Genomic DNA, 24,451 nt, shown 5'->3' with positions numbered 1-24,451 from the left:
AATGTGTGTGTGTGTGTTTGTGTAGGCGCTGTCCAGAGGGCTACACTTGCATGAAGGCCGGACGCAATCCAAACTATGGCTACACTAGCTTTGACTCCTTCGGCTGGGCTTTCCTCGCTCTCTTCCGACTCATGACACAAGACTTCTGGGAAAATTTGTACCAACTGGTGCGCACTCATTTATTTTTCTTTTTTAGATGCTTTTTGCAAAACCCAATAGTTGTACTGTTTAATGCCATCTCAATTTAAGTATTAACGTTTCAACTACAGCATGCTTTATCCTTGATTTTATCTTAAACAATGAACCATTTTTTCACATTTTTACATAAACATTTTGTACATTACATGTGTAATTTACAAGATTTACTAACAGCTTGCACCAGCGCAAAACATCTTTTGACATTAAAAAGCAACTGTCAGGATTTACTGAAGACGCACTGAAAAGTTAGCGCTGAAAAGGCGAGGACATTAGGCAAATGACCTTATTGCATATCCATTTGTAGGAGTTTCCCTTTTTGGCGCTAGATACATGCGAGGAGAGTAAATGAATGCAATTTACTACACTGTAAAAATTATGTAAAATCATAATACATTTTTGTTACATTAACTTAAAAAAATAAGTTAAACAACTTGTCTTTATAAGTTATGTTAACTTATCACAAGTAAAAACTCAAAATAGTATGTTAAATTGACTTGCAAAACCAAGTTGGTTTAACTTCTTGCTGCATTTTTTTTACAGTGTAAGGTTTGTGTTCGTCAGTTTACTGGTATTTGCACCTTTATTTAACTTATTGCTCTTAATTCTGCGTTCAGACCAGCCGCGGTAGAGGCGTCAAGTGCGAGTGATTTCAATGTTAAAGTCGCAATGAAAGTAAAATAAAAAACTTTAATTTGTTTTGTAATATTGTGGTATTTTTTACAAGTGATTTATCTGTGAGCTTCATTCATTTTTAAAAATTCATGTGCCCTCATAATCCTTAATCAAAAATGCAAATCTCCTCCCCTCCTAAAAACGATCTCTCTTTACTTCCGGTCATAATGTATGGCAGGTGGGCGGGGTCCGGGAGAATATCGCTGCGATTAGCAATTAGCAACACGACCCAACTTCAAATGATTCAATCAGATCTCGATGGACAAATTCGAATCCAGCCCTGCCTTATTTCATTTCAGAGGCCGGTTTTACTCGGATACACGTCACCACGGGGAAAATTAGGCAATTGATGCTTTCGTTTCATGGCGACTTTAAGTCAATATAAAGACTGGCGTCTGGAGGTCTCGCGGCGGGAATGAGGGGTTTAGGGCGGCGCGGTACACGTGATTCCGCCTCATTTGCACGTCTAGTTCGTGCGAATGCCGCAAATTGAGCGTTGCCGAGTTGAACAATTTCAACTTTGACGGAAAAACGCGCCACGTATACCCAGGGCCGCATTAACACTGTAAGGGGCCCCTGGGCTTTATCATTTTGTGTGGCCCTTTATCCACCAGAATTGCAGCCTACATTCACACAATCTTTATAATCACTAAGTGCAAGTTGTCAGGCTTTTATTTTGCTGGAATAAATGGAATTACAAAATATTAAAACCATATCAGAATGCCCGCAATATACACAAATATCACTGCATAACATATGCACATAGTCCTAGGTGACCCGAATATTCTAAGATTCGATGCTTTGACAGGAGATGCTTCGACTACTGCACAGTCAATTGTCGCAGATGTGTTATAAAATTGAGGATCATTTAATTTTGGCTGTATAAGAGTGCACAGTATCTGATTTCACATTTAACAGCGTTCTCCCAATATAAAAAATATACATCCTATTATAATAATACTAAGTAAATAATATAGTAGCTTAAATATTTTTAAAGTCTGTTAATAGCCTAAATCCCGTGACAGGGCTAGACGTCCATATCCAGAAACCATTGCAAAGTCTCTTTGTTTCTGCAATTAAAAAGACAAAACAGGTAATTCTATACTTTCGTTATTTTAAAATTAATTTTAATATTTCCTTGTTTTTATTTAATTTATAGATTATTTAGTGTTATCTGATTAAACTATTTGTGGGTTTTATTCCCCTGCGCATTTAGGCATTTTGCACCCATGTTCTGCACCTATTGATTCTGACTTTATTTTGTTTTTATGTTTTATTAATTATAAAGGTAAATTCTGATCTAATTTAAGTTCTGTAAGTTTTGGATTGCTTTTCGTTGTGTCGATGTTGCGCGGTTGCATGCTGTTCAACTTAGCCGAACGTGCTAGGTGCTCTGCGTGATCATATTTAGGCATTCATCAAACGTAACATCAAAAAACTGATTTTTTCGACAAGTATAAGTTTTAAAATGTATTTAAAAAGGTTGCTTAACTTGTCAAAAGTTGAGCTACAAAACAGGTAAGCCGTTTTTGTGAATACAGAGATGATCAAAGTGAAAGTAATCAATCAGATATTTCTGTGCAAAATAATAAAGCATATATAGTGTCTATAAAATTCTTAATTTCAGTGTTTTTTGGTTATAAATGAACCGTTTAAGTAATTGTATATAAAGCTTGTTTTTATAATTTACAGTAACAAATTATATGTAATTTCTCGTCTTTTATTTCCTTGCCACGCTAAATCTCAAAATGAAACGATCGCTGAACTTAGCCGTGGCTTCCGAGGCAGCACCTAATTTGTTATTTATTAGATTTAGTTATCAAAAATGTTTTGTGTAATATCTTTGTGTGCTGTTCTGTACATCTTGGCTTTAAAATGTTACGAGGAATCATTTAATGAATGTTTATACACGTTGTCTTTCATATTAAGATAAAAACGCGTCCTCAGTTTAGTCTTTGTTCATCACTTGAAAGGCACTTTTGGTCACTTTATCAGAAAGCTGTCTGTGTTGCCTTCAGAAATGCAATAATGGATATTTCAGACAGAAATTTTAAAAAGCGCACTAATGATTGCAGGGTAGCCTATAGTAAGTAAGAGATTTTCTTGCGCAGGAACTGCATTCACGCACGGACATTCAAAGCAAAGCGATTAAGCATAATTTTAAAGGGAGTATCAACTTTTTATAAAATGCGGCAGTTATTTTTTTCCGGCAACTCGGGGCCCTTCCCAGCCCGAGGCCCTGGGCTTAAGCCCAGGTAAGCCCATGCATTAATGCGGCCCTGCGTATACCAATCAGGAGCTTGCTCTAGTAGTGATGTGAATACAGGAAATGAGCAGAGTCGCAGAAGCCCCTCCCATGACGCAAATTTCCGCGTGAATGTCTTGCTGACTAGAATTTCACGCACAGCTTTCACGCGCGAATGAAGCGAGGAAACTCAAAATGTTCAAGCGGCAAACTAGACACGGTAGATGCGAATTTGACGCCTCAAACACGGCTGGTGTGAACTCACGGTTACACTGCTCTTGTAGATTGCATTCTCGTTGTTACAGAAATGTTCTTTAACTTTTCCTCGCCAGCATTTAAAAAAAAGCCAGCCCCGGCATTTTTTATGACTTTCACAAAACTTAAATGCCTTACAGAAAATGTTCGACTTTAAATATATAAACATACAATATATCAATTGAAAGAACAGACCCCCTTTCCTGTTTCATCCTATTTTTATTTATTCTCTTTTCATCATAAAATAACAAATTTTGAGCAAAAAGCTGAGATAATTTCATTTTTGTAAAGGACTTTTGTTAGACACCAGATTGAGAGCGATGATCAAAACATAAACTGAGTTTTTACAGTTTTTGCATCAGTGGATGCTTTAGTGTTTTATAAGTTGAGTAAGAGCGCCACCCGGTGGATAATAGCATATAAGATAATAACAATAGCAATAGATAATAGTCATTGACAGGTAAGTGTTTTCTCTTAATTGATGAGATAACTCGTCAATGGCAGGGAAAGTGTTAACGTGTGCCTTGTCAGTAAATCACCCGCAGAAATTGCCACTCCCATCTGGGCTTTTTTTTTTTAATTGCACTCTCACGATAATTTGACCTGTTTAGTTAATCTGGTCCTTTGTCCAATGAAATAGTAAGAAAAGAAAGAGATAATTAAATGAATTAGAATTAGTAGTTTACCCGAAAATGTACTTTACTTACCCTTAAGCCATCCCGACCATAAGGTCCTTTTATTAGTTGAACACACTCATTTTTGTATTGAAATGCTATTCTATTTTTTCAAGTTTCTCAAAACTTTCATTTTTCTTAGACACTGCGAGCTGCTGGGAAAACGTACATGATCTTTTTTGTGCTGGTCATCTTTGTGGGTTCATTCTACCTGGTGAATCTGATCCTGGCTGTGGTAGCCATGGCTTATGAGGAGCAGAACCAGGCCACCATGGAGGAGGCCGAACAGAAAGAGGCGGAGTTTAAAGCCATGCTGGATCAGCTGAAGAGACAACAGGAGGAGGCACAAGTACACACACATGCACACACATGAAAACACAAACAGAGTTGTAATAGCGACGGTTTTTGCTGTGTTTCCATGTCCACATGCTTTTTATACACTTCATAGCCAAATGGTCCCATTGTTGTGAAATGTTTACACAGGTATATGAAGGTTTGGACTTTGTGTTTTTTTTTTCTAAGTGGTTTATATTCTCTACCTTCTTAAATTGTCTCTCTCCTCTTTCGAATTGCAAGGCAGCGGCTATGGCAACCTCAGCAGGTACTGTATCCGAGGATGCGGTAGAGGATGATGGGGGAGGGCATCTATCCCGCAGTTCATCTGAGGTGTCCAAGCTGAGCTCCAAAAGTGCCAAGGAGCGAAGGAATAGGAAGAAAAAGTGGCGGAAAGAACAGGAAGAGAAGGGTGACAGTGAAAAAGTAGTAAAGTCCGAATCTGATGACGGCAGCAAGAGGAGCCGCTTTCGTTTCCGAGACAACAGGCTTGGGAGGAAGGCCTCTATCATTAACCAGGTGAGAGCGTTGCTAGAAAACTCACACAGGGCAGGTACACTGCAAAATTAGAAAAATTAACACCAAATGTACCTGCAATGATATAATCACCCATAAAATTAAAGGCAACATTTAGGCATATTCATAACATGTTTTACTGTGTGTTCCATTTGGGGGTTATCATTTATCATTCAGTCCACATGAAATCTGTCAAATCTGAAAAGTATAATACAGGAGATTTAGGAGATAGTTGTCTTAATATATTTAGAGAATATTTATGCTCTTTCTGAATATATTGAGGCTCTATAAAGATATGCATCAAATGCAGTCACTGTTACGTGACAATAGCAAATAACCTCTTGTGCTTCCTGTATGGCCCAGTTCAGCCCATCCCAGCCTTCCTCGAGATGACTGTTCTCCCCTCTTTGCAGTCGCTACCACTTTCCGCTGAGTCATCGTCCATCTCACCAGGGTGATTAGACAAAGTGCTTTAGCCTTACACTCAAAGATCAGAAGAAGAGGAAGTGCTGTTGCCCATCTATCTATTGCTGTAATCTCATTCATTACTGTAGCTCTGTTCCAAAACCTAGTGAGCTGACGTATTAAATTCCAGGAGGTTTAGAATGCTCCCTTTGAAGGCAGCTGTCTGTAGGCATTAGATATTAAAGGGGGGGTGCATGATTTTTGATAAACACTTTGGAAAAGGGAGTCGAGGACCAAAACACACTTGTAGCCAATCAGCAGTAAGGGGCGTGTCTACTAACCGACATCGTTGCCTGGGTTGCGTATGTGTGGGGTGGGTCTATCAAAAGAAGGTCCCGATTGTATTGGGGTAGGGGCGTGTTTGTTTAGGTGTTTTCAAATATCAACATTGGCTTTCAGAGATCATACACCCCGCCTTTAAGTAACCGATTTGGATCACTTGTCACCTTTCTTTAATGCACCATCAGGGTTTAATGAGTTATGCTCGCTACTTAACCGAAATTGTTGCCTGGGTTGCATATGTGTGGGGCGGGTCTATCAAAAGAAGGTCCAGATTCTATTGGGGTATGGGCGTGTTTTTATTTTTTAATTTTTTTATTTATTTTTATTTTTATTTTATTGCATGTTCACTAAACATTACATAAAAGAAAACATACAACATTACATAACATATGTGTTTGTTTAGGTGATTTCAGATATCAACATTGGCTTTAAGAGATCATGCACCCCGCCTTTAAGTAACCGATTTGGATTACTTGTCACCTTTCTTTAATGCAACATCAGGGTTTAATGAGTTATGCTCGCTACTTAACCGACATTGTTGCCTGGGTTGCATATGTGTGGGGCGGGTCTATCAAAAGAAGGTCCAGATTCTATTGGGGTATGGGCGTGTTTGTTTAGGTGATTTCAGATATCAACATTGGCTTTCAGAGATCATGCACCCCGCCTTTAAGTAACAGATTTGGATCACTTGTCACCTTTCTTTAATGCAACATCAGGGTTTAATGAGTTATGCTCGCTACTTAACCGACATTGTTGCCTGGGTTGCATGTGTGTGGGGCGGGTCCATCAAAAGAAGATCCAGATTCTATTGGGGTAGGGGCGTGTTTGTTTAGGTGTTTTCAAATATCAACATTGGCTTTCAGAGATCATGCACCCCGCCTTTAAGTAACCGATTTGGATCACTTGTCACCTTTCATGGATGCAACATCAGGGTTTAAAGATTTATGCTCGCTCTAGATTACTCGCGGGGTTTAACTTCGTGTCATGCTAACTTTTCGCTTGAGTTATTTTCAGCTTGTGCGAAGACACGTTTGAGCCGAATAACATGTTTTCTCGCCAAGCACGCTTCCCGATTTGCGTCATTCGCATCGCCCTTTGCCAAATTCGCGTCAATTTGCATCTTTGCATTGGCTTTGTGTTTAATTTATTCACGCAAATCGTTGAATTTGCATTTGGTGTGTACTATAAGTTCACCCAAAAATTAAAATTTTGTCATCATTTACTCTCATGCTGTTACAAACCTGTATAAATTTCTTTGTTCTGATAAACACGAAGGAAGATATTTTGAGGAATGTTTGTAACCAAACCGATCAGAGGCCACATTGATGACCCATAACAGAAAAAGAAGGGCAAAAGAAGAGTATATAAGTATATAAGAGTATAAGTCGCATCATTCAAAAATGCGTCATTAAGCCGAAATAACATATATAAGTCGCAGTGGATTATACGTCGCGTTTATTTAGAAAAATATTTCACCAAATCCAAGCTGAAGAACAGACATTTAATCTGGAAAGGCAAGTTCTTCAACTAAACAATAGCAAACAGAACAGCAGGCTGAAAAGATGTCTGTACGTTAAAGTAATATTATCAGTTATTTAAAAGATAAACCATAGCATACAGAATTTACCTGGAAGTTAAATAGGCTAAATTAACCGAACAAGCCAACTATTCAATTCAATTCAATTCAATTTTATTTATATAGCGCTTTTCACAATTTGGTAATTGTATCAAAGCAGCTTTACATTAATAGAAGGAGTGAAAGCACAGAAAATCGACAGTTAGCACAACATAATACACGATAGCACAAGCAGCTAAATTTGTTGCGGCTATAAATCAACATTAAAGCGAATGTATTACTAATGTACGCATACTCGTCATTCCGCATCACTGAATCCATTGAATTACATAAATACAGGTGCAGCATATAGCGGACTCTTGTGGCTGTAGACGGTAATGATGTCTCTTGCCTCATAAATGTCAAAATTGATTCATACTGACTTATAAGGCGCACCTGACTATAAGACGCAGCACCAGCCAAGTTATGAAAAAAAAGTGGCTTATAGTCTGAAAAATACAGTAGTAATTTTAAAAAAGCAGTCAATGCCTGTTTCGGATAAATGCTGCCATCTCTATGTTGTTGTTGTAAAGAGACATGGCGTATAGCAGGGAATGGCCATACTTTTACTGCCCCGTGAATTATTTAACCACACACTATAAATCTTTCATCTGATGAGAGCTACGTATATTGTGCTTAGACAGGAACTTATTGGTCTTAGACCCCACCCTGCAAATTCTGCTCATAACAGCCCCACTGTGATAATGGATCCAAGCATCTTATTAAGCAAACACTGCCTCTAATCTGTCTGGATTAAATGCAGCATTAATCTCAGGATTCGCTTTCTTTAGTATGCATAGAAAGCCACTGTCACTTGTAATTAGATAATAATATAAATTTTCTCCTTTGTCAATTCAGCAATGTGGTCTCACCCGTTTACCAGATTAACCCTGTACTCCTCAGTAAGTGATGTGAGTAAAACAGTCCCTGCTGAGAATGCATTTGGGTTTCACTCTGCTGTACATAAACTGCAGTGGTCAACCGCTACATTACCGAGAAGTCTCACAGCGCATCGCAGAGAAAATGTCTGAGCTAGCAACTAGCATTCTGCATTATCAGTGGATTTCAGCAATCAGTTACAACTCTGCAATATTAGTTGTTTCAACTTGCGCCTTGGATCAACTGTGTATTTTAGATGAAAAGTGAATTTTTGCCATGAGCAGTCATTCTGCATTAAGACTGTGCTGCTTCTTTTAGTGTAGTATGTTATAAATATATTTTACTGCATTTAACTCTCTGGGGTCGACCGCGGTGCACGCGCCGTAAACTCTTTATTTTTCAATCACTGCGCAAAGAGACTTAGATTACTCTGCTGATTTTTGACATACATGATTTATACATCATTTAAAACATTAAAGGGTCTATTTTGTTCACTCCCAATTAAAACAGAATGTTGTGCTTTTCGCAAAATTAAACCTTATGGGTTGTTGAGGCCATTTTTTGGTCTTAATTTGGCCAACTTTCTCTGTTTTAGCAAATGGAATGATTTTTGGTGACAAATCTTATATTGACACATATTTTGAGAAAATGCTTTGAAATTTCAACAATATACCGTGGGCAAATTGACTACACTTTCGGGTTGTTTCTGTCAAAAAAAAAAACACTAAATTGAACGACTGTAAAAATGTATCAAATGAATTTTTTCACATTTATTTGCATAAATCTGTTAATCACCCTCAGTACTGATCAAAACTACCAAATGCTTACAAAAATTCCATGATTGTAACTCTTTAATTGCCAAGTTCATGTCATTGATTTGAGGGAAAAATACACAAAATGACCAATTTTCAATATAAAAAGTGATTGTGGACTGGATTTTTTTTTTTACAGTCTTGGGCATGTCAAAGATTAGTAAAAACATTGGCTTTGATGCATTTTAGTTTTTTGTGCAGAATCAGATTCCCCCCCCCCCCTAATTAGTTGTTCGTGGCTTTTTTGTGCCATTGACTTCCATTATAATGACATTTTTTGATTGCAAAGCCATAACATCATATAATCATGCATTCTTGATTGTTAGCAGTTCTTACTTTTGCTAAGATGTAAAATTTGTCATTTTTACTGTTGATCACCACGTGGCACCATTAACCCTTTAGTAGCCCTGTGCAAAAAACAGCTGAAAGGATTAGTCAATTTTCTTAAAAAAAATCCAGATAATTTACTCACCACCATGTCATCTAAAATGTTGATGTCTTTCTTTGTTCAGTCGAGAAGAATTTATGTTTTTTGAGGAAAACATTCCAGCATTTTTCTCATTGTAATGGACTTAAATGGACCCCAACACTTAACAGTTTTAATGCAGTTTAAAATTGCAGTTTCAAAGGACTCTAAAACTCAAACGAGGCATAAGGGTCTTATCTAGCGAAACAATTGTCATTTTTGGCAAGAAAAATAAAATATATGCACTTTTAAACCACAACTTCTCGTCTTTCTCCCATCCTGTGACGCGCCTACTCACGTAATACCTCATCAAGTCAAGAGGTCATGGATGACGTTTCGAAACTGAACCTCAGTGTTAACAAGTGTGTAGAAAGAGGACCGTTCCGGCATTGTTGTATGTCGAATGATACGAATTTATGTCTTTGTGTCAGTTTATTGTTTAAAATGGTTCCCAAATGTGCATTTCATATATGTAATACGTGACCTTTTGACGTCACTACGCAACCACGTGAGGTCGCGCTGGCTCATCACACAGCCAGAGGAAGAAGAGAAGTTGTTGTTTAAAAGGCCATATTTTTTATTTATCTTGCCGAAATTGTTTCGCTAGATAAGATCCTTATGCGTTTGGGATCTTTAGAGTCCTTTGAAGCTGCGTTGAAACTGCAATTTTAAACTGCATTAAAACTGTTAAGTGTTGGGGTCCATTAAAGAACATTAAAATGAGAAAATTCCTGGAATGTTTTCCTCAAAAGACATAATTTCTTCTCGATTGTACGAAGACAGACATCAACATTTTGGATGACGTGGTTAGTAAATTACCTGGATTTTTTTTAGAAAATGGACTAATCCTTTAATTTCTGGCTTGTACCTTGAGTTAATTAATCTGATACATTTTTACAGCTGTTTAATTTAGTGGCTTTTTTGTACACGAACAACCCAAAAGGGTTAAGAAAATAAACATGATGCGCGTTCTGTTCTCTCTACCTCAGTGAAGTCCTTTCAGAAACTATCTAATTGTAACTTAACAAATACCTGTCAGACAAACAAAAGATAAATGTAGTCTACATAATGCTTGGAAATCGAAAACAAATATTCTCATTCAGTGTTAGCCGTATAAGAAGTTAACCGGATAGGTACCGTCTTTCTCCTGTTACCTCATTATCTGTAATGAGCTCAGACTGTCACACCCCGCGCCATTGATAGTAAAAGAGCGAGACATAATAGTGCTGTAACGGTTAATTGTGTGTCCCATTAAAAATGCCTGTCTGAAATCGATTCTGTATCGCAAGGCTGCGATTCTGTGTTTCATGCACAGCTTGTGCGTGTACTACGGCATTTGGTCAGTAGGAAGTCCTTATCAATCTAAAATTATTATGAGTCGGAGTCGTTTGTAATGTGCATTTAAAAAAGCAACAATCGTTAAACGAAATCATTAAAAATATTCTTTATTATCATGAAAATACCTGAAACAATTTGAAGAATAGAGATATAAATATTCCTGTAGACATTTCCTGGAATAGCGTTTTTAATGCTATGGCACACAGGGAGTTTCTGCATGAGAGCGCCCCCTGGCTTTGGGATGTGCCAGGATTTCACCGTAATTCATTAAAATTCATTCATGGGAAAACGCGCATTTGCACGATTAATCGTTACAGCCCTAAGACATAAACACATAAACATTCATGGGTGTTTCTTTTTCTTTTGCAGTCCTTGTTGAGTATCCCTGGCTCGCCATTCATGTCCCGTCGGAGCAGTATATTCAGCTTCAAGGGCTCAGAGAACGGGTTTGCGGACGACGAGCACAGCACAGTCGAGGAGAGTGAAGATCGCCGCGGTTCCCTCTTTGTCCCCTACAGGCGCAGCAGCTACAGCGGCTACAGCCAGGGTTCCTCACGCATCAACCCGCTGGCACCCCACCCTGGTTGCAAGAGAAACAGCACGGTGGATTGCAACGGAGTGGTGTCTTTGATCGGTCCAGGCCCTGGCCGCCTTCTGCCTGAGGTGAAAATAGATAAGGCAGCTTCTGATGACAGTGTAAGGACGTCCACAGGGGGCAGGTTCAGAGTATAGGCATGACAACAGTGGCCCATTATGATTCCAGTTTAGATTTTATTTGTCCCCAGTTTATTACCCCATCTTGAATTTTTCCTTTTCTGGTTCTGAATTTCTGGACTGTGTGTTCTTTCTCCACCCGTTGATGATTTGTTTTCCTCTACTTTTATTCTTTATTTTGTTTTTTCGCAAGTTTTGATCAGCAGTCTCCCTTTGTGAATAGCCAATCAAATCTAAATAAATAAATAAATTAATTAATTAATTGGGAGAGCTTTCAATAGGTCCCTTTGTGCACATCTTGGCTATTAAACCTTTACGCCCATCTTTAAACTAACTTTAGAATATATTTCTTAAGACATAAGGTAATACTCACCCTTAACCCCATACTTTAACCCAATACCATACATACCAACATCAAAATATATTTTTTCTTTGTCACTTTGATTTACTTAACCCTTTAAGAGTTTTAGGACCACTCTGCTCCCCCAAAACCTGTAATGCAAGGCAAACCTATCCTAACCTTTCCAATAACAGCATTTTGCCTTATTTTAGTTAGCATGGTGGATTGACATCCTTATACTCTCTTTGCCTTTACCTCCTGTGCGGGAAGCATGAAATCTGGCCCAGTTTCCACCCAGCTTTCCTGCATGCTCTTTCAGACCTTTAACTATACATGCAACTGTCATCAAGTAATTGCACTGTAAAATTGATCAGCGTTGTAAAAATCTTGGTTACCGTGAAACAGACAAAAGACTTAATATTATACACGCATAAAAGAGCAATGCCCACAATACTAAGTAAACTGATTTCTAAAGCATTTGGCAGTGAAAACTGGGCCTTTGTGCAGTGTGTGATTGTCCTTGCATGATATTGTAGAGGACAACTAGGAAATTAGACTTGCAGTTATTAGTATACAGTAAATATATTAACTCTTCCCCCGCCAGCGTTTTTTAAATGATTTTTTATGATTTTCAGAAAAAATTAATGCCTTCCAGAAAATGTACACAATATATGAAGAGTTTGGTTCCAAAACGCAATAAATCCATTTTGACAAATTTCGGTAAAAACGTGTTCCCTTTCAGTCGGTCACTACGACGTCACGTCGTGACTGACGAATTGGGAACCGCTTTGCGGGTGACCAATTCGTCGGTCACGACGTGACGTCTCCGTTCCCTTCCTTCAGGGAACGAGGGTTACATACGTAACCGAGACGTTTTCTATACCAAGAAAGTGACAAGATGAAAACCACTATTTTCTGTTAAAACTTTCACATAGCATCTTTAGGTTATAAAAACATAAAAAATTCAAATCCATAACTTGACTTTCAAAGATTTATTATAAAAACGAATTATTTTTTCCACAAAATGCAATAAATCCATGACAGTTTTTTATTTCAAAATGCTATAAATCTATTAAAACAATGTATAAATGTGCAAATATAAAATGGTCATCTTTACCATTTTATATTTATTTAGTTGACTAGTGGTATACAATGATTAAAAATAAACATTAATGGCATTAACCAAAACACTTACTTTGTTATATTAAGAACACATTGCTGCGGTTATACTTGACGTAGTCTCTTTACATTTTCACAGCGATCAGCTGTAAAATGTTTTGGTCCTGCTCGATTTTCGTTGACTTTGAGTAAAATAATGTAAAGTTTTCATAAGATCCTCTGGGGTCAATGTTTTAGCATGAGAAGCTTGATGCTGTCGGGAGAACAAGCACCCGAGTGCCTCTTGCGGAAATTATTAGATGTTGATGGCTTACGTTTCTTTCCCGTCACAGAAAACCATCACAGGTTTAGCGATGCAATTAAAGTATTATTTTGTTTTGTTTGTTGATCACGAAGTACAAAGTAGATGAGGAAAACTAAGACTCCGTGTACTCAGCGCGCCGCCATTGTTTGTTTACATTGCGTGACTGCCTGGTGGGCTGTAATATCAGGAATTGATTGATTGCGTTCTGTAAAAAGGAGGAGTGGCGTTTGTCGCATTTTGGGAAAAAATGGAGAAAAGATGACATAATATCACGGCGGGTATTGGATTTTGCGTAAAATTAAGAATTTACTTTTAACTACTGACCTGATATAATACTGATTTTGGCAGTAACTCATTTTTTTCAAAAATGGCGTTTATCGCGTTTTGGAACCAAACACTTCATATCAAATGCAAGAACAGAGCCTCTGCTTTTAAACAAAAGAGCCCGTTTCATCCTACCTTTATTTGTTCTCTTTTTATCACCTTTCAAATATTTTGATACGGATTGCCGGAAAATCTCGTCATTGGCAGGGAAGCGTTTTCTCTTGGTGGGGAAAGAGTTAACTTTAATGGCTAAACTAAGCTTGCTAAGACTTGCTGTGCTTGCAGGGCAGCACTTTGTTGAAATTACAAAACATATTGCATATTCTGGTTATGTCAAAACATATTCTGGTTAGGTCAACTAGCTTTAGGGCTAAGTGTTGCGGGTGACAGCGTGTGGCAGGTGCTTTTGTCTTTGTGTGCATGTGCATGTTTGTTGGCATGGATTAATATGTTTCTTGAACAATCTAATTTTTGACTTCTTTGTCTATCTCCACTTTCAGACCACAGAAGTGGAGGTGAAGAGAAAACACTCAGGTTCTCTAATGGTGTCAGTGGATCAGCTTAATACTTCTTTTAGCCGTAAAGAGCGAGCCAACAGCGCCATGACTGTTGTTACCAACACGCTGGTGGAAGGTACAGTCCAGTATCAGTTTTTTATTTTCATAAAAATAACTGCATCCATTGTTTCCAAAGACAGATAAATGCACAAAAACACATTTTATTATTACATGCTCAACAACAAGCAATGTAGCATGACCAGTGTAGATCTACAGTATGGCTTACTTTTTAGTAAATCATAAAAAAACAGTTTGGATAAATGCATTCGCAATGCATGTAAGTGTAGTATATTGTTAGGATAATATATAGTTATTAATGTGCTATCTATCAAAATAGAATCACTGTCATTCGTTATAAACCTAACATTTCTTATGCTTATATTATTATTTATATTATATATGTTTGTGCTCAAAACATAAGTCTTTATTCCCTTAATCTCCACAGAACTTGAAGAGTCTCAGAGAAAATGTCCACCTTGTTGGTATAAGTTTGCCAACACGTTCCTGATATGGGAGTGTTGTCCATTTTGGGTTAAATTTAAGGAGATAGTGAACTTGATAGTGATGGACCCATTCGTGGATCTGGCCATCACAATATGTATTGTGCTGAACACTGTCTTCATGGCCATGGAGCATTACCCCATGTCAGAGGAGTTCGAGGCTGTGCTTTCTGTGGGAAACCTGGTAAGAATTTGCATAATTTATTACATAATAGAAGGTTGCTGCTGAATAAGATTTGGATTTGGTTACTTTCCTATGAAAGCTAATGGTATTTACTTATTCATTTTATTTTACACCAAACACATTCTCATTAAACAAAATTTTTTTATAAAACAGACATGGCATTTAGAAAGCTATTTATAGTGTTATGCAAGATGCTTTATTATTTTAGGGCTTTTATAGACACGTATGGGTGATTCTCGCGAAATTAGACTTTTGAGGTGTCATGAAACATTTTATAAAAAAATAAATGCAAAGTAAGAGTGTCAAAATAAGAAGCATACAGTAACCATTTTTTTTTTCCACATTTAAGGGGAACATTTTCACAACCGCAACGTGTCCATGACTGGATTTGGGTTCTTTGACATGGAAAAATTATAATTAAAAAATCTAAAAAATAAAAAGCTTCAGTGCATGTTATACTATAAACATTGACAGTACAGAAACATGTGGTATTTGGTGATCATTGGTAAATGTAGAGACAATAATTAGGAATATAAATGTGTTCAAGACCAATTTTCTCATCCTCCGCAACAATTTTCAATCATTGTTTAAGCCCTCAATGAACAAAAATAAAAAAAAAGGGACATAATTGACTGTGACACTCAAGATGGCTACCAGGCAATCAGTTCTTATTTTTTCTCTCCAGATAAAAGTTGAAATTTTGTTTGTCATAGTACCTAGACAACTTTTTAGTTCTCATTACCGAAACATGAGTTTGTAAATGCATATATTTAATTTAATATCATGTTGCGGTAATGATAATTTTTGATAATGATAATCTAAAAAATGTAAATAATTCTATAGGAAATATTTTTTAAATAATCTAAAAATAATGGTTATAGTAAGTTCAGACCTTAATCTTATATGTGCAAAAAAAATGGCTTCAAGGGCTTTTTAAAAATTCTAAATCTGGATTTTGTGAGAATCACCCATATGCATATAAGTTAAGTGATCCATTAACATAAGATTCAGTAAAGAAACCCTATACATGTGTATCTGACTTCTTATTTGTTTCATGTTCAGTGGTTTGCTATTTCAGTTCAACCCTTCTCCTCATTTCTGTAATGAGTAACAGCACTGGACTCCATCCCAGATTTCCATTTTCAGTTATGTCTCTGGCAGTGCGGTACTGATGTCTGCTGCACTGTATTTAATGGGCCTACATTGAAAATGCAGCCTGCATTAAAACAATTTTCCATCATCTTCAGAGTCTCTAGTTTCTTCCACCTCCCTTCATCCCTTTCTTCTCATATCTGATTCAGTGGTCCCGCAGTACTCAGGCTACAATACAGAGGAATTAAGAGATAGATGTCTGTGCATGTGTGCGCTTGTGCATTAATATTTCAGGATAACTCTTGAGGATTAGTACACTAAAAACAAAAAATTGTAGTAGTAATAAACAGTGAAAAAGGTTTAGTTTTGAAAAACTGATCAAGGTAAATCTAAAAACATGGACATTTTTTATAACATTAAATACAGATTTTGTACTATTGACTCCCTATGACACATAGCTTTTGTTTCCTAATCCTAATGCCTTCATGTGTATATTTAAATGTAGATTGAAAGAGGAAACGCTTAACTTTGTGTTAAAGGGTTTAGTATAGCTATGGAAAAGCTTTCACATTCTGGCATATTTGCATTTTTATTCACAAGTGACAAATTACATGAAGGACAGTCCTTACTTAAAACCTCCCATTTTTTGTCTTTTTTTACCTCAGGTGTTCACGGGTATTTTCACAGCTGAGATGTTTGCAAAGCTGGTAGCCATGGATCCATACTACTACTTCCAGGAGGGCTGGAATATCTTTGATAGCTTCATCGTAAGCTTGAGTTTGGTGGAGCTGGGGCTGGCTGATGTGGAGGGGCTGTCTGTGCTTAGATCTTTCAGATTGGTGCGTTGTATATGAAATGTTTTTATGGTATTTCCACTTGCATCCTTTTGTAAGTTTGAATATACTTATTTGAATTTTTCCCTATACAGCTGAGAGTGTTTAAATTGGCTAAATCATGGCCCACTCTGAACATGCTGATAAAGATCATTGGTAACTCAGTGGGAGCTTTGGGGAACCTGACCCTGGTGCTGGCCATCATTGTCTTCATCTTCGCTGTGGTGGGCATGCAGCTGTTTGGGAAAAGCTATAAAGACTGCGTGTGTAAGATCGCCGAATCCTGCGAGCTGCCCCGGTGGCACATGAATGACTTCTTTCATTCTTTTCTCATCGTGTTCCGGGTACTGTGCGGAGAGTGGATTGAGACCATGTGGGACTGCATGGAGGTTGCAGGGCAAACAATGTGTCTCACAGTCTTCATGATGGTGATGGTCATTGGAAATTTGGTGGTGAGTTGTTCTTGTTTTCTCATATTGCTGTTTATTATTTCCACTCACTGACCCAAATGCTACTCACTGCAAGTCCATATGAAATGAGCGCCCAAGATCATCTACAGATGTGTAACCGATTTTTCTTTTAAACAGGTGCTGAACCTGTTCTTGGCCTTGCTGCTCAGCTCCTTCAGTGCTGATAATCTGGCAGCCACAGATGACGATGGCGAGATGAACAACCTGCAGATCTCGGTGATTCGCATTAAGAAAGGCATTGCTTGGGCCAAAATTCACGTACGTCTTCTGGTTGCCCATATCCTGAAAAAGAAACCTCTGGAGGACGAAGACAAACCTCTCGACGACATGTATGACAAGAAACTCAACCTCATGGGTAACCACACTGGTGTGGAAATCAAATGCGGTGATCTCAACTACCCCAAAAACGGTAACGGCACCACAAGTGGCATCGGCAGCAGTGTCGGAAAATACATGATCGACGAGGAACGCATGTCCTTTATACACAACCCCAACCTAACGGTGCGAGTTCCCATCGCTGTGGGAGAATCAGACTTTGAGAACCTCAACACGGAGGACTTCAGCAGCGAGTCGGATGTGGAAAATAGCAAAGAGGTAAGCACGGGGTGAATGAAGTACAAGGTTTGTGGAGCTACAGAATGTGGGAAAATAGCAGGAGGTAATGGGAAAAGGATGGGTGTGAGAAGAAAGGTCGTAGGTACGAGTGGTTTCTATAGATGTATGAGAACAATATTGCTAATTACTGATAAAAATAAGCAAACTGTGATAAAAAGCAGCAACAGTGTTTTCTTTGATATTAGGGGATATTAGGTGCATTATAGTCAGCATATTTCAGTACAGGTTTTATGAGGCAATGCATCAAATATAGAAACTTTGGCAGCAGCACAGTGGAGTAAAGATGCCTTTTGACTAGTAAGTGAAAATGCAATTGGACATCTTTATTTTGAAAGAGGTAGTTCACCTAAAATAAAAATTCTGTCATCATTTACCCACAAGTTGTTTTAAAGGGACATTGCACTTTTTTTGAAAATATGCAAATTTTCCAGCTCCCCTAGAGTTAAACATTTGATTCTTACCATTTTGGAATCCATTCAGCTGATCTCTGGGTCTGGCGCTAGCACTTTTAGCATAGCTTAGCATAATCCATTAAATCTGATTAGACCATTAGCATCGCACAAAAAAATATATCCAAAGACTTTCGATATTTTCCCTATTTAAAACTTGACTCTTCTGTAGTTACATTGTGTACTAAGACCAACGAAAAATTAAAAGTTGCGATTTTCTAGGCAGATATGGCTAGGAACTATACTCTCAAACTGGCGTAATAATCAAGGACTTTGCTGATGTAACATAGCTGCAACAGGCGTAGTGATATTACACACTGGCCAAAAATAGTCCCCTGCCATTGAAAGTAACCAAGGGGACTATTTTCGGGCAGTGCGTAATATCACTACGCCTAATATCGAAACTCTTTGTTTATTTTTTTGCGCGATGCTAATGGTCTAATCAGATTCAATGGATTGTGCTAAGCTATACTAAAAGTGCTAGCACCAGACCCGGAGATCGGCTTTATGGATTCCAAAACGGTAAGAATCAAATGTTTAACTCTAGGGGAGCTGGAAAATGAGCATATTTTCAAAAAAAGTGGAATGTCCCTTTAAACCTGTATACATTTCTTTGTTCTGCTGAAATCTGGACCAAACAGTTTTGGAGCACCATTGACTTCCATAGTATATTATGGAACTACTATGGAAGTCAATGGTGCTTTTGCTTCTCTGCTTGAATACAAACCTCTGTGTTCAGCAGAACAAAGAAATTATAAAAGATTTGAAACAACGTGAGGGTTAGTAAATGATGAATTTTCATTTTGGGTGAACTACCCCTTTAAGTTAAAGTACAAGAAAACAGTTCTTTTATCTGAATGTTGATACTGTATTACAATTATATTGAATAATACTGCTTTATTTTTCTACCCGTATACTCATTTTAAAAACAGAATGAGGAAAACAAAAAATGATATTTTTTTTTTAAATCAGGCTGAAGTAAAGCCAATGAAAAAGTGTACGTAGCCCATGCAGTATTCTTTAAGGAATTGAAAATGGCTTACTGCGGCTTACTGTACAGAATTCACAAGGATCATCATCATTTCGAGGCCACAACGCTTTTAGTATCATTTACTTGGGAAAGAGTTGGCTTGTGTGTACGTTTTTCTTCCTGGCATGGTGAAAGGAACTAATACCACATTATGTGTGTTTCATGGGGGTTTATTAGCTTCTTGATTAAAGATATAATAAAAGAAGGCTGATTATGCACAAATAGGATTAGCAGATATCAAGATTGCATTGACTGTACGTCCGTGTCATTTTTCTTTTAGTGGCTGCTGACTAAACTAATATTGTATGATCAGATTATAGCAGTATTTGTCTATGTAGTGTGAGTAGATAAAGACAGTGTCAGAAGTTGATTACAGACTGCAGATTACAGCAGCATGGGTGGATTAAGGCTTCGCAGGCAGTATAAAAATGTTGAGTTGTGCTATTCCTGTGATTTATTGCCTTGCCGTTACTGCTGAGTGCTGAGCCACTCAGCCAAAGAATAGATGCAGTTCACTAGATGATGTAATGTTTTTCTTTTGTATACGTGTGTGTGTGTGTTTGCACACATGTGTATGTGTAAAAATTTTATGAAAACTTAAAATATATTAGATAATTTTCAGGGACAGCCTACACAAGTAAACGCTTGATATAGTATCTCTCCAAAATCTGTGCACTAGAGTTATATTAGAGTTATTCTGTGTCTGGAAAAAATTGTGATAAGAAACTGATAAAAGAAATAAAATATAATTTACAGGTGCGAAAGCAAATTGTATAAAAACATACAAATGTTATAAGAATTATCACCAATTAAGCACCTTGTAAAATACGTGTGAATTCCCATGAGATTGTGTTGGCTGTAAAATATATTTTCAGTATTTCTGCTTAATTAAACTGACATATGTAGAATAAACTAAATATAGAAATAAGCTAAACGAATTAACACGCAGTGTGAATTAACAGGAATCTGAAGGATGGATGAATATTTATATGCATTTGCCTGGAGTACATAGATTTATACTGACTTTCTTGTCAATGTCCTCTCTGTGCAAAGATTGGGTCACCTTGACCCAGTTTAGACTTATCAGATCCAGCACTGCTGAACTACACGTGCTGAACATTCAGTCAGGGACATCACAGTGCTTGTTAGCCAATCAGAGCATTGCTGGCCCTTTGATTGGCCTGGGTGAATCAGTGAGGACTGCAGAGGAAGTGCGTTTGGGTTCTTTAATGCTTTTGACTACTGTGTGTGTATTGATGAATAAAGTTTTTTTAAATTGCTGTGTCATCCTGGTCTGCTGTGATCAGGCCAACCAGTATAGACTGGATTGGTATATGTGACTTTATGTGTTGCTGTGTGTTGCTGTTTCTGTATGAAATCGGGTTCAAATGATGGGAGTTTGATAACACAGGCGATAACACCTTACATTAAAGTTGTTTCCTTGTCAAATTGTATAGTTATTGTATTTATAAACAGTCAGTATTAATATGAATGCTCAAAGTTTTATTGAATAATTCTAGGATTTTTATTTTCATTTATTTCAAACATATTTATTGTTTATCACAGCCATTCCATTTATTAACAAGTTAATGCATTAGCTAACATTCAACGATAAGCAGTATATGTATTAAAGGGGCCATGGCATGAAAATCTGACTTTTTTCCTTGTTTAAGTCCTATGATTGGGTCCCCAATGCTTCTATCAACCTAGAAAATGTGATAAAGATCAACCCAGTAACTTAGTTTTGGTAAACCATTCTCTAGTTGAAATTTGGCTCTCCTTATGATGTCATAAGGAGCTCTTATTATAATAATACCACCCCTTAATCTGCACTATCCAACCACAGCACTGCCATTTAGTGCAGAGAAAAGCACAATTGAGTTTGAATTGCAACAAACCACCAACAATTGCGATCAGTGTTTGAATTTCATCAGCTCATTTGCATTTTAAAGGACACACCCAAAACGGCACATTTTTGCACACACCTACAAAGTGGCGATTTTAACATGCTATAATAAATGATTTATATGGTATTTTGAGCTAAAACTTCACATATGTGCTCTGGGGACACCAAAGATTTATTTGACATCTTAAAAAAGTCTTGTGCCGTGGTCCCTTTAAAGGCCACAATATGTAAGATTTTTGTAATAAAATATCCAAAAAACACAGTGTGATATATTTAACACAGTTTTGTACATACATTATCCCAAAAATTGTAAATCCAGACAAATTGCTGTTTTAAATAATGCCTCGTCCCTTGTCTCCCCTGTAATTGTCGCCCTTTTAGTGTTTTAAGGGGGACATATCATGAAAGCACTATCCTCAGTTTCCGGTTGTAGAAACTACGGCAACAAGAGTGGACAAATGTGAAAGTGGCCGCTATACAGCGTCTTACACGCAGCTGTTGTGTTGTGCCTTGCAGCTAATTCATTATGATGGCATAAAATAATGTGATTAAAGGCGGAGTCCATGATGTTTGAAAGCCAATGTTGATATTTGAAATCACCTAAACAAACACGCCCCTACCCCAATAGAATCTGGACCTTCTGTTGATAGACCCGCCCCACACATACGCAACCCGGCATTTGATTTGATTTGATTGGCTATTAGTGTGTTTTGGTAGTCGGCCCGTCTTCTTTTCCAAACCGTTTTTCAAACATCGTGGACTCCGCCTTTAAATGTATAGGCATTAAAACATGAATTCATTACCTCGTTCATGAACATGATTAGCGAATTCCATACGTCTCTGGATGGTGAAAACAACATCTCCCATCATTCCATTCTCCTTCATACCTTGAAAAAGTAATTTTAACCACAGATTCTTCGTATAACTTCATTCTTTGGTAGTGAAAACAACACAAACTGAAAGCACAGTGTGATATGATGTTTACACACTAACTAGCTGTGGGCAGGTCATAGTTTTAGGCGGAGATTATTATGCAAAGTGTTGGTATTACGTGGATAAAGTCAGGCAGGAGATTCAATCCATAAGATGACTCGTTTCAGCGATTCAGAGTCAACTCCCTACTTTAGAAGCCAATAACTTTATTAATCGTGCACTTTTTGGTTCAACTTTGCACATTGTTAAAGGAATAGTCTACTCATTTTCAATATTAAAATATGTTATTACCTTAACTAAGAATTGTTGATACATCCCTCTATCATCTGTGTGCGTGCAAGTAAGCGCTGGAGCGCGCTGCGACGCTTCGATAGCATTTAGCTTAGCCCCATTCATTCAATGGTACCATTTAGAGATAAAGTTAGAAGTGACCAAATGAGCAAGTTTGGTGGTACAAAATAAAACGTAGCGCTTTTCTAAGCGGATTTAAAAGAGGAACTATATTGTATGGCGTAATAGCACTTATGGGAGTACTTCGACTCGGCGCAGTAACACCCTCCCTCTCCCATTATGAGAGTGAGAAGGGGAGCGGACTTTTCAGGCGAGTCGAAGTACTCCCAAAAGTGCTATTACGCCATAAAATATAGTTCCCCTTTTAAATCCGCTTAGAAAAGCGCTACGTTTTATTTTGTACCACCAAACTTGCTCGTATAACTACTCGTCTTAAATAGGAAAAACGTTGATGTGTTTGGTCACTTCTAACTTTATCTCTAAAGGGTACCATTGAATGAATGGGGCTAAGCTAAATGCTATCGAAGCGTCACAGCGCGCTCCAGCGCTTACGTGCACGCACACAGATGATAGAGGGATGTATCAACAATTCTTAGTTAAGGTAATAACATATTTTAATATTAAAAATGAGTAGACTATTCCTTTAAAGAGCCCCTTTCATGGATTTCAACTTTTTAAATCTAGTTACAGTATAATGTAGCAGTTTTGAGCATAAAATAGATGTGCAGAGTTACAAAGCTCACACTCCAATTTAAAGGAAGATATTCCCTTTAACTGAAGGCATTTTTAATGTACTACAGTAAACGCCTGAGATGTAGTTCTACAGTTATTTCCGTGACCTGATGACGTAGACGTGTGCATTTGAATAATGCCCGCCCACTAGCTGCTTATACCCGCCCACTTGCTGTTGTCAGAGAGAACTGATTTGTTAAATAGCCCAAGCCTGTTTGCTAAAGGTATTGCGGAGTTATTAAGCTGTTTTTTTATGTGAGGGTAAAATAATATTGTACAGTATGAAGAGTTAGTGAAATAGTGGTTACAGTTTATACAATAAACAGTTGCAATGCAATTCCTTCGCACTGAAACCAGAAACTATATTTCTCCTCTCGTCATTTTTGTGATCACTGCTTCCTTAAACATGTAGAGGTCAAGGCTGGATTTGTGCAATTTTTGCTCCTAAAGGATTAATCTGTTCCTAATTTGTTACCTAGTGCTTTAGGATCACAACCAGTATATGCTACATTATTATGTGTATATTTATTAGTTGTGTACGATCGCGATGCTGTGGAAAACATAACAAATAGTTAAAAAAATTTAATAAACTGACATCATATATGGGAGTTTTTCACGCGTATTTGCGCCATGTTGTGTGGAGAATTCAGTAAATCATACAAAACCATACACTGTTACAATGTAATCGTTTCAAATCATGCAGTATAGTGTTACATTGTAAACTTATAAACTTCAGAGGACTGTAAAATAGATCATCTCTTGTGCATGCACGTTAAATGAAGCCTTTTAACGTAGCCTGCTGTATGTCTAAACTCAACCACTGTTTAAACCTGTATAGCTCTAAATCGACAAGCAAATGCATAAACGACGAGAATAGTTTTGTTGGTGTATAAAACGAATGAAGCAGTTCTCGTTTATACAAGCTCATTTGACAAGAGCCGCGTGCCGCGGTAAAAGTTTGAGTAGTAAGTGGAGAGAGACGGAGCTTCTATAAACCTCATAACCCCTCTTACATTTATACTCAGTGCTGTGTTTCTCAATAACGCTGTTTTTAATTAAACATAGCGTGCTATGAAGACTTTAAAACGTTTATTACTTACGATGTTAGCGGCTGCTGTCCATGGGAATGGTGCTGAATTGGTAGACAGCGATCTTTCTGCATCCATAGTTCAAACAGGCATGTTTATACATTCATTAATACTTATTTATAGCTAGATTGTCTATTCAAAGAAAGTAAAAAATATTTTGTATCCACTTCGCCTTTTTGGCAAGAAAGTATTTGGCTACTTTCATAAAAAAAAACTAGAC

The 24,451-nt window shown here is 37.4% G+C and overlaps 1 protein-coding gene across 6 annotated transcripts in view; it reads left to right on the top strand.

Moving 5' to 3' along the window:
- scn8ab (sodium channel, voltage gated, type VIII, alpha subunit b) overlaps positions 1-24,451 on the top strand; it is a 71,755-nt gene that overhangs the window by 20,587 nt on the left and 26,717 nt on the right. For 4 of the 6 annotated variants that reach the window (XM_073870334.1, XM_073870333.1, XM_073870330.1 and 1 more), the window contains exons 9-17: positions 26-167; positions 4,187-4,393; positions 4,621-4,896; positions 11,120-11,446; positions 14,052-14,184; positions 14,554-14,792; positions 16,550-16,723; positions 16,813-17,169; positions 17,305-17,781. In XM_073870334.1, the coding sequence (XP_073726435.1) occupies positions 26-167; positions 4,187-4,393; positions 4,621-4,896; positions 11,120-11,446; positions 14,052-14,184; positions 14,554-14,792; positions 16,550-16,723; positions 16,813-17,169; positions 17,305-17,781 (2,332 nt within the window). The remainder of the gene's footprint in view (positions 1-25; positions 168-4,186; positions 4,394-4,620; positions 4,897-11,119; positions 11,447-14,051; positions 14,185-14,553; positions 14,793-16,549; positions 16,724-16,812; positions 17,170-17,304; positions 17,782-24,451) is intronic. The other 2 variants (XM_073870335.1, XM_073870332.1) reach the window with 1 other exon arrangement.

The sequence above is a fragment of the Misgurnus anguillicaudatus genome, chromosome 8, assembly GCF_027580225.2.
Source record: "Misgurnus anguillicaudatus chromosome 8, ASM2758022v2, whole genome shotgun sequence".
NCBI lineage: Eukaryota > Metazoa > Chordata > Actinopteri > Cypriniformes > Cobitidae > Misgurnus > Misgurnus anguillicaudatus.
This window is presented reverse-complemented; position numbering and strand designations above follow the sequence as displayed.